General features: G+C 42.1%; 1 protein-coding gene across 2 annotated transcripts in view; it reads right to left on the bottom strand.

Annotated features, from left to right (window-relative positions):
- The window catches only part of ube2d4 (ubiquitin conjugating enzyme E2 D4), a 47,416-nt gene that overhangs the window by 12,944 nt on the left and 22,994 nt on the right, over nt 1–11,478 (bottom strand). For both annotated transcript variants that reach the window (XM_032515781.1, XM_032515780.1), the window contains exon 5: nt 177–282. In XM_032515781.1, the coding sequence (XP_032371672.1) occupies nt 177–282 (106 nt within the window). The remainder of the gene's footprint in view (nt 1–176; nt 283–11,478) is intronic.

Genomic DNA, 11,478 nt, shown 5'->3' with positions numbered 1-11,478 from the left:
CCCCCCCCCTCCCCCTTTACTGACAGGATAATTATTATTATCCTGCATGTCAGCAGTTTCTGGGAAAGGTAAGACGACAGTTTGTTAATTTGCGCTAGCTAACCGTAGCTAAGTTAGTGAGAGATTTTCGACATTATTTGGGCCCCGGCTTCCGTGTAACTCTGATTATCGCTTACCTTTTGATACAGTAAGTGCAGGTGACCATTGTGATCTCAGTATATCCAGACAAATACTTCCATTGCTGTTGATATTAGGGTGGTAAATTTTTGTTGTGAATGCAACCTGTTGAGAAAGAAAACTGTAAATTAATGTTTGTAATTGTGAAATGCCTGCGAAGTATGTTTTGTGCAACAGTCACATTTCGGGACGATGTGATGTAGTTGCTAAAACCTTTTTTGCTGCTTGATAGAAAAGTTAACTTCCTATTTATCAGAAAAGAACGTTGAAAAAAAAGTGACAAATGTTGAAAGAAAATACAAAAAAGCAGGAAAAAAAAGCAACAAAAACATTTTTTTTTTTTTTAAACGCTGAAAAAGTGACCAAATAAAAAAAATGGGAAAAAGTGACAAAGAAACATCAAAAACACTGGAAAAAGTGACAAAGAAATTGTTAAAAAATTGACTAAAACATAATTTAAAAAAGTCTAAAAAGTGACAAGAAATAGGAATAAAATTGACAAAAACGTTGAGGAAAGTGTAGAAAAAGAACAAAATGTTGAAATTTCAACCTAGAAAGGCACAAAGTTGCAGGTTAACGGGAAGACGACACGAGGGTTAAGACAGGCAGCCATGTGGATTTCCTTCTTTATAGAGCTGTGTAGATTGAATTATTACTTCATGGTATCACTATTATTATTACTTCAATAGGCTCTCTCCGTGTGTAGATAAGTGCCGTAAGCAGCAGCTGACACAGTGATGCACAAGTAGTGAAGCTACAGTCGTCTTTGTTTTAGGTTTGCTGCAAAGACAAACTAAATCACCTGATTAATGCAACGTTATCTCGGCCATTTCCCCCCCGCAGAACGCTGCTACCAGCCAGGAAAAAGCTAATATGGTTAGCCTAGAGAAACAAGCAGAAAGCTGCTACCAGCCAGGCTAAAGCTACTATAGTTAGCCTAAATCCTCAAGGAACGGCAGAAACGTGCTACCGCCAGGTAAAGCTAATATAGTGCTAAAGGCACAGCAGCAGAAAGCTGCTACCAGCCAGCTAAAGCTACTATAGTTAGCCTAAGGAACAAGCAGAAGCTGCTACCACCAGCTAAGAGCACTATAGTTAGCCTAAGAACAAGCAGAAACTGCCTACCAGCCAGGCTAAAGCACATAGTTAGCCTAAGAAACAAGCCAAAAGCTGCTACCAGGCCAGGCTAAAGCTACTATAGTTAGCCTAACGCAAACAGCAGAAAGCTGCTACCAGCCAGGCTAAAGCTACTTATAGTTAGCCTAAAGAAACAAGCAGAAGAAAGCTGCTACGCCAGCTAAGCTACTTGTTAGCCAAAAGAAAAGAAACTGCTACCAGCCAGGCTAACTCATATAGTTAGCCGAAAGAAACAAGCAGAAACAGCTGCTACCAGCCAGGCTAAAGCTAATAGGTTAGCCAAAGAAACAAGCATGAAAGCTGCTACCAGCCAGGCTAAAGCTAATTAATTTGCCTTAAGAAACAAGCAGAAAAGCTGCTACCAGCCAGGCTAAAGCTATATAGTTCTCAAGAACAAGCAGAAAGCTGCTACCAGCCAGGCTAAAGCTAATATAGTTAGCCTAAGAAACAAGCAGAAAGCTGCTACCAGCCAGCTTAAAGCTAATATGGTTACCTAAAGAAACAAGCAGAAAGCTGCTACCAGCCAGGCTAAAGCAACTATAGTATGCCTAAAGAAACAAGCAGAAAGCTGCTACCAGCCAGGCTAAAGACTACTATGTTAGCCTAAAGGAACAAGCAGAAAGCTGCTACCAGCCAGGCAAAGCTAATATAGTTAGCCTAAAGAAACAAGCAGAAGCTGCTACCAGCCAGGTCTAAAGCTAATATGTTAGCCTAAAGAACAAGCAGAAAGCTGCTACCAGCCAGGCTAAAGACTATAGTTAGCCTAAAGAACAAGCAGAAAGCTGCAACCAGACATCTAAACTAATATAGTTAGCCTAAAGGAACAGGCTTGCGTAACACTATCTACAACACAGTCTGTTTCGATATCACTTCTTTTACACTGACTGAAGTGTTCTTGGATACACAGTTTGTTTGCTAGTGTGTGACATGCAGGCTATGTGTGATGTCTCTCACACAGGATTTTGTGATGATGGGGGGGGGGGGGGGGCTATTTTAATACCAAAGGCAAGGGAACTTTATCAGGATGCATAGTATTCTGATCCATGAAATAACTGGCCTTTAATATAAGATCTGCCTCTATGGGAAGTTTAACATAGGGGGGGGTGTATACTTATGCCCCCGTATTTACATTTTATTATTTGATACATTCATAAGAAAATTGTGGTCCTTAAAGGTTGGATTATTCCTCATTTTTCATTAAGATAATTTGCAAAAGAGGCTTTTGTATTGCTTTTTTTATTCAACCTTAGCATGGGTGTATTCACTTATGCTAGAACTGTGTGTGTGGTGTGTGTGTGTGTATATATATATTATATATATATATATATATATATATATATATTAATATCTTGCAGGATTTCTTTTTCTCCGCAATGTCAGTTTTTCCATTATTAGCGCACCTACTGTTGAGCCATTACCTTTGCTGCCGTAAAATAAAATAATATATAATAATATATATAAATAATAATAAGTTTGCTTTATGTGTTCCTACTTAGAGACCCCCAACAGAGACCTTCTACCACTTTGGGGGTTTTGAAGGGTATCTGTCGGGAAGTGAATGGTGAGAAAACACTCCGCTCTGATGGGGCGGTCACTCTAGTGTAATGAAAATAGAAACAAGATAAGTTAACACGACAAGCAACGTCACTGCGTTTGCTTCATATTCAATTGGGTTGAGATTCAGATTCACTTACCGACCCATTATTGTTGCCTGCCATGAAACACTGGGAAAGAGATTAATAAAACATATAATATAATAATATTCCAAGCTGTAAGGAGTTTACCACATTACACGCGCACTCATTACACACACCGCACACACGCCCACACCCCACACACCCCCCCACCCCACCCCACCACACCACACACCCACACCACCCACACACACACACACACACACACCACACACACACACACACACACACACACCCCACACACACGATCCAAGGATCTTCCGGCAAGGAATGAAACCGGAAGGGAAAAAACTACAAATATTTACTTTGAAAGCTTGTTTAAATAAGCTGTAAATGTATTAAATTTTTTAACACTCCTGAATACAATTTATGGTCGGGATAAACACAATGTATGTATTTTTTGGCAGTAGACATCTCTCCATTAGTGCATGTATGGTCCTGAGCATGTGTGTGTAGTTCAGGCCTGTGTGTATGTTGTTAACAACAGAGAGTAAATTGTAATTCCCCCTTGTGGGACTAATAAAAGGACACATTTATTAAAATGATTTAAAGTTTAAAGATGGACAACCGGTTGGGATAAGACAACACGAATGGCGATGCGGTTTTTTAAACGTCCTAGAGCGTAATCTACGTTAGGTTCATTATCGGAACTTCAGACATTGCAACGTGTTCTTAGTAGGGTGCACGGATCAGGATTTAGCGTAGGTGGACCATCTCATTAGGGCGAGCCCCTCCCCCCCGCTTTCAGGGGTACATATTTCCTTAGTAATAATAATAATGTTATTTATAATGCCCTTTACATTCCAAAAAGAAATCTCAAAGTGCTACATAACAATTAATAGTAGTTTAAACTGTTTCCAGAGTAAAATACAATTTACAACAATAATAAAACCATAAACTAAAATTAAAACACAAACCGTTTAAAGGCCTTTGAAATAGTGGTTGTCTTAGGCCCTCTTAAGTCTCCACAGTTTGTGGGCCCTTAGGGTCTCTGAGGGCGTTCCAGAGCCGCGGGGCGACTGCCTGGAAGGCCCTGTCCCCATAGTAGAGAGTCTAGTCCTGGTTGGAGCAGGCGATAGGTGGAGTGGAGGAGCGAGGTTACGTGAGGTGTGTGTGGGGTGAGGAGTTCACTGAGGTAGGAAGGGCAGTTCCATAATGCACTGGTGGGTAAGTAGACAGATTTTGAATTCTATTGTATTGAATTAGTACTTACAATCTTCTCCACTGGCCCTGCGAAGCACTGAGAGAGCGCGGTCCCTCTGGCAGGTCTGACAGCTCCTAATGGAGAAATAATCACATCAGTAATCAGAGAGCCTCAACCTACTGGTCCAGCTGCAGCGTTGAACAGCTCGACGGTGTTTTAACCTCATGTTTGTCCTACGGGTCAAACTGACCCGTTTTGCTATATCAATGTTCTTTTTAACATTATTACATATATATATAATATCCTATACACTACCCAATTGTAATCCCCAAATAACATGATTGAATCCCACCGAGCTCTTGCCAAGTAACAAATCTCTACTTTCATTAATTTTAGGGCGTCTTATCAATTTTTTAGAATTGGGGGGGAACTGAAAGCGGTTACCAAAATAGTTTTGATTAAAGTTATTCATAGAGGACTATCCAGTCTGTGATTGTCCATAATCCATAATTTCTGCTTTTTTTATTGCTTTGGTGTGTTCTGAGCACGTTTTTTTGGCCAACTCGATGGTGGGGGTGGGGGTGGGGGTGGGGAGGGTCAGTTTGACGGGCATTTCTGCCGCGGTCAAGCCATCGGTCGGTGTATCAGGGTCCTTAACCGGGTTTAACCGTCGTGCATGCTTCAATGCGCCGCCCCACTCTGCTGGAGAGGTTTTTAAACCGATAAAATCCGCCAGCGCTGTGAGCCTAGTCTTGCTATGATACCGACACGGGTTAACGTTACCGACGTAATGAGCCAAACAAGTGTCAGTCATCTGGTGAGAGCACGGTGCGTCCTACGCTGTGACCAGACGTGCCAATGAAACATTAGTTGTTTTTAATTCTACTAATTAAGAGGTGATGGGTGTAACCTGGGTAGTTCAACCGGAAGGCGGAGCGCCACCTGCTTTACTGGAGTTTTTTCCGTCATTCTCCTCATTCTTCTCAGCTCCGGTGTACGGGAGAACTGGTCACTGCAGCAAACGTTCCTCTGCTCCTAGTGCTCCTGAAGGCATTGCAAGATTTATCATGCCTCAAATGTTTCAGAACCACATTCTAGTTTGTGACCCACCGCCATGTTACAACATCCCCGAAGGTAGAGCAGAGCAAACTCTCTCATTTTACAGTTTAACTAAACTAAAATCTGGTTCTGAACCATTGGAAACCCGCAGTGGATTGCATGCGTAAGCTTGATTTATGGTTGGGAGGAGGCTCCCCGCAGAGCTTTCCGCGTAGCTACGTATGTGTGCTTGTGGTTTGTCGTGTGTGTGCGTGGGAGTGGTTTGATAGAGCGAGGGAGAAAGTGAGCGTGGCCGTGTGCCGACTCTAGGGTCATAGTGAGTGTCCCCTGTTCTTTTCTGACCAGGTGGACATCTGCAGCAGGATATTTAACCCTCTCATTGTTTTCATGCTGTTCGGAGAAGGAAACAGGAATAAGTCCGGTGGGGGGGGGGGGGCAATGCAACACTACCAGCCACGGCCGAGCGACGTTAGTTGCGCGACGTGTGTTACATTTTTCAAGAGGTGAACTCACTACGTACATCGGATTGTGTCTCCACATCCTTTTGTATATTGCAATATAACAGTCTAAAACACGCTTTAGAGAATCCTCAGTTTCTGATTGTGCTGTCCTAATATGGTAATGCCATGAGGAGCAATAGGAGAGGGTCAAAGAGACAGAGAACCGTGCATAAAGTATGGTTGTTTACTATTGTCATAATATAGTGATACTTGTGCAAATGTGACAACAAAAAAACTTTAATTTTTAGAAAGCTACCTACGAACCTCTAATCCACATCAGGGTTTCCCTGAGTACTGAAGGTTAGGGGCAGCCCCCAAGCCCTGAGAATGAACTTACCTAAAATACTTTCCTCAGATCTAATGATTGTTGTTGACTTTATTACATTCTGTCTTAACTTTGTGATTGCTAGTGTGTTTTTCATTTTGCTCTAGATTTTTCAACTTTTAGACGCAGTTATGGAATAACTCTAAAACAAGATAGACTCAAAACTACACAAAGGGACACCAACTGATTACAAAGAGAGCCAATTACCAAAAAGACCACAAACAACCCATAGGAAACTAAACTCACCAAAGGAGATGCACCACGACTACAAGAGACAAAAAAATGTATGTGGAAATAGCTTTTATTTATTATTGAAAATGACACTTTTCTTGAGGAAGGACACTAAACCCCTCGCCGAATACACGCACCAAAGTCTTCCCCAAAGACTTGGGGAAGACAGATTTTTTAGGGGGGTGTTTCAACCGAGCACATTGATAGAGACTAGGGCTGCACGATTAAATTAAAACATATCCATATAAACAACCTGCAGCGATGCGAGGCATTATGTGCACCGGTGCGTCCTAGAGAAAAATTACTCGCGCCCCACAGCCGGTGAGCTAAACAGAAGCTAACAGAAAACAGAAGCTAACTAGCTCCGCCACCGACTAGCCGCGGTGGCCTGCCACTGCTGCTAACTGGTAAACCTTGAGGACCTCGTATATCCGACTGCTATCTGTTGAGTTGTCCTCCCGTTACTCGTCCTCTGACTGTCTCCATCTAAAACTAAGCTGCACGGGGTGCGGTCTACTTGACTGGCTCATGGCAGACAGTGCTTTACGGAGCGGTAGATGGGCTTAAGCAAAAAAAAAAACGGAGCGTTCTATGAAATGACGCATTTAAAAAAAATTGCTAATCACGCAAATTTGATCGTGGGGAATTCAAATCGTGATCTGATTAAATTATGATAATTGTGCATCCCTAATAGAGGCTGTAACCCCCAATTTCCACCGGATGCGGCTCGGCCCCGTGCTCGACCGTCCGTCAATCACCCACCAGGTCCGATTTGTTGCGCACGACAGCGGCCATGACTGAAGCTTAGTCACGAGGACCCACGAGATCTCACAATTCACTTGAAAAGAACCACGAAACCAACACCAGTTATTTAATCCAGAGGAGTAGAATGGGGAACAACTATGTGCTGGTTTCAGTGTATTGCAGGAAACACGATCCGCCTTGAACACTGTTCTATTTTATTTGAAAATTAACCGGATGTTTAATTTGCTCGACTTCCTGTCCCGCAATCTGCCCTGTGCGAGTTGCGCGGAGTTCTCCGGCCGCGCAAAATAGAAAGCTGTGCTTATCTGCCCCGGATATGGGACGGAGCCGTTCAGCAGTCAGTGAAAATACTTAAATGAAACCTAATGACTCTGGAAATTAGTGGGTGAGTCCCCATACAGTCGTCAGTGCAGCCAGTGTTGCTGTACCTCATGCACCGGGGCTGTTGACATGTAAACAATGGGTTTAGGGGACAATGATTTCATAAATTTTCAGTCAGTCATTTCCATGTTTGACCATAGATGTTGAGCACAAAGTAAAGAAACAAAACAGAAATAATCTTGGCAAAGGCATAAACATAGTATGTTACATTCTGTGGTCAATCTACAATGAATTTTTAACGCTATGGCCAACGTTCGTCACACTATTAAAAAAAACGACAAAATAGAGGAGATTTATTTGTCTTTGTTGTCCAGTAAAATTGGAATTTTACTTGGACGTGTTTGGTACAGCAGTGGAAGAAATATTTGATCCTTTACTTGAGTTAAAAGCACTGAGTTCTATTAAAAATGTTACTTAAGCAGCACACACACACACACACGCAGACACACACCTCACACACACACACACAACCACACACACACCTTGATTTCTAAGCTCATTTTTGCTGTAAAATTCAGCCATCCATGAGGAAGAAGTATTCAAATCCTGTACTTCTGCAAAAGTATAATACCCCACTGCAAAGTACTCTATTCCAAGTGAAAGTCCTGCATTGAAAATGTAACGTAAAAGTCGTAAGTATATCAGGAAATGTTTAAAGTATTTAAGTAAAAGTACTCAATGCAGTAAAATCCCTAATCTTACAAGTGTAAAGGATCCAAACAGTTTTGGTGTGTTTTTTATGGTGTTATTATTATTATTTATTATTATAATCATCTCAGACTGGACTTGAAGGCTGTAACATTGTTGCTAGTTTCATTCATATTGAACATATTTTATAGTTTGAGTGCAAATCTTAATTTGTAAAGTAACTAAAGCTGTCCGATTTGTGGAGCCTGTGTCTCCAAATGTGAACGTAACTTGGTAAAATCCTTAGTTACTTCCCACCGCTGTTACTGCATCAATACACATAATAAAAAAAAAAATAATAAACAATACATTAAAGTACTGCCACAATCAGACATAAACATAAAGATGTCACTGTTTTAGAAAAGTGAAACACAAGGCTGCACGGTTTAGTGCCGGTAGAGGCAAAGTTACTAAACAAGGGGGTGTAAAATGTTCCCAAATACATAAACAGAAATTAAGCTCGTTATTTAATATCTTTTTTGCAAAGGAAGGCCTGTCCTATCTGTTATATAAATACACACACCTTGGCCTGCTTCTTGGCCCATTTGCCTTTCCATATATGGCAACGCTGACACTAGGGTTCAATTTGGCAACAACACACAGCTGTCATTCAGTCGCACTAAAACCGGTCTTATAATATCATCCGTGGACTAAAACACACCATCAGCAATAATCCTAGTGACCACCCACACGATTTCAGACAAAACTATTAAACCCAAACTCCCCGTAGCTGTCAAATACGACGCTATTTAAGTTGTTGTCGCTAGCTAGCGACACCGTAGCACTAACCTAGCGTAGCTAGCTAGCTAGGTTAGCTAGCTACAGGTTGCTCGTCTTTGTCTCTATATTGTCGTTTTTTTGTTTTGTTTTTTTTAAAAGGAGCATAAAAACAAAGCAAGTACTACTACGCAATGATAATTCGCAACACAGTGTTATGAGATTCACAGAAGGTACCACACTCAGGAAACAATAGATAGTGTTAGGATTGGATAAAAAATCATTCACCCACCTCGAATTCTTTTCAACCATGCATTCAATGGCTACCGCGACTACTGTCCTGTCAGTAACGTCAACGGTTAGCACTGTCACTCATCATTTGGCTTCTGTGGCCGCGTTCTTTCAAACTCACGTACGTATATTAAGGTTATCGCGTCTGACACATGCAGGCTTTGGGCTTATGGTTTCAAGTTCAATCTGAGCGTCAAGGTGTGTGTTAATCTTGAGCTTTTTTCGTTCGCTTGCAATACACAGAACAGCCGAGATATTTTCGCTGTCTCTCCTCTCCTCTCGTCCCGCTCTTTTTCGGGCAAACTGGTTTTTGGTAATATCGCGAGACTTTCCGAACAAATCGTGTATTGACAATTGCAACACGATTACAGCATCCATGCCAGTGGCTCAAAAAAGCCTATACATTTTTTTTGTTGTTGTGTTGACAGTTTTTGACACCATCCACATCACAATATCACAGTTATTTTTAGTTTTAGGGCAGATGATTACAATGAATATTTTATAGCCACAAAATTATCTATTTATCAAAAGTAAATGTTGCACATTGTTCACGTTGTTTTTAACCCAAACTCCAAGACATATGTTTTTAGCGGTGGCGACCACTCTGGCAATTCAAGTTTGCACCTTTATCCATGCTGCCTTCATTAAGAGTTTATTTCTTTAATTTAGGCTATATTTGTACATGCTATCAATGCGTCATCCTTAACCTCAACCTCGCCACTAATTATTTGATATAGTGTTACAGTGTTGTGACAAAAGGGTACCCATGGCCTCATCAATTCAGTATTGATTCAACATAAAGGTGAGCCCAGGTTCCACAAGATGTCACTATTTCTTGAAAAGACAAAAACCCACACACCCACACACACACACAACACACACCCACAACACACCCGACACACACACCCACACACACATGAAGGGCATGGCAAATTATGTCCAGCTTTGAACTGCCCGGAAAACTTTTACGGCAGATCAACATCGCATTACAAATGAATTCCCTCAGAGTAAGTAATTCTTTACTTTTTTGCTGTTGAAGTCACTTGCTCAAGTCCAAGCAGACAAGGAGCACGGAGTACAATGACCCAGCCAACTGTATTATTTCCCGATACAAGGAATAATAAACAGACTATAGAATTGTTCATTCCAAGCCCTCATTGTAAAGCATATTCTCTGATTCAGCTCATGCTCCGTTTTCCTGCACAGCCTTGTCCGCAAAGCTCATATCCTTCCTTTTCAGATTGTCTTAAACAAGAGGAAAAAGAGCTCTCATTATGTAGTGGGAGTACTTAGAATGGTCTCAGTGTTTTCATTCTTCTTACATGGCTGATTTCCCCCCCCCCCCCCAAGTGTCATGTTGAGGGGATCCTATCGTCAGTGTGACACTGAAGGGACCATTTTCCTTTGGAAAGCTGAAATTCCTCAGATATACTTATTGTTTTGGCTCATCGCCGTGCTCTCAATGACCGGCCTGTCCTCGGGCCGCCTGTAATCAGATTCAGGCTGCAGGCAGCGGCAGATGTAGCAGTTTGGGTCTTGTGCCCAGCGGCCTGTGCTCGGAGTTTGTCTATTTGAAGGACATTAATCATCGTGGGTTTCGGACACAGCCCAAGCCAACACTTTGTTGGCTTGAAGCCTCGCTGACGAAGCCTCGCACCTTCACTCCCCTCTGTAGCTCCCCTGGAAATCTCAAAGCACATGGTTTGCTTGCACTGTGCTTTAAAACTGCATGCATGGCGTTTGACGGGGCGAAAGTGGGACTGGGTACCAGGACCCTCATGTGAGTCAAGCAGAATGGGGGAGGGGCCTCAACAAGGCTAGAGGACCTTCTTGATGCTTGAAAGGGGCCCATAAGAAATGCCTTTTTACAGGCTCCCGACTTCTATGTTGCTCCCCTGCCGGCATGTTTGTGGTCGGTCATAGTGGACTTTCAGTCCTGTTCGGAGCGAGGGGGGGGCAGCTTCGGGCCCCTTAATTTTTCTCCAAGCCCCTGATCTTTTAGTTTTTCCATTGGCCGCCAAGAAAATGGGGTGGGAAAAATGGTGTCATGTGGCTTACCTTCCGTCACAGAGCTTTTGGAATTAGGACCACGTCCGCGTACCTGAGTTTTTCAAATCCAAGGGCTACCGCATGTTCAACAGTTTTTTTAATTAACATGCAGTAAAAGCCCCTTCTGTCCTTATTTTTGTGTACTCACTAAACCAGTCGGCCAACAGTTTGTGTCCCGACTTATATCTGGAACGGTTTGTTTTTGTATTACCCAAAAACAGTGGTAATGCGCCTGTGAAACTACGGATTTGCTAACATTGCTAACCTAGCTAGGCTAATGAAAACAATGAAAGTTGTAATCTTCTGGTAGATGTGCAGAGA

Source organism: Etheostoma spectabile, chromosome 5 (genome assembly GCF_008692095.1).
Source record: "Etheostoma spectabile isolate EspeVRDwgs_2016 chromosome 5, UIUC_Espe_1.0, whole genome shotgun sequence".
Lineage (NCBI taxonomy): Eukaryota > Metazoa > Chordata > Actinopteri > Perciformes > Percidae > Etheostoma > Etheostoma spectabile.
This window is presented reverse-complemented; position numbering and strand designations above follow the sequence as displayed.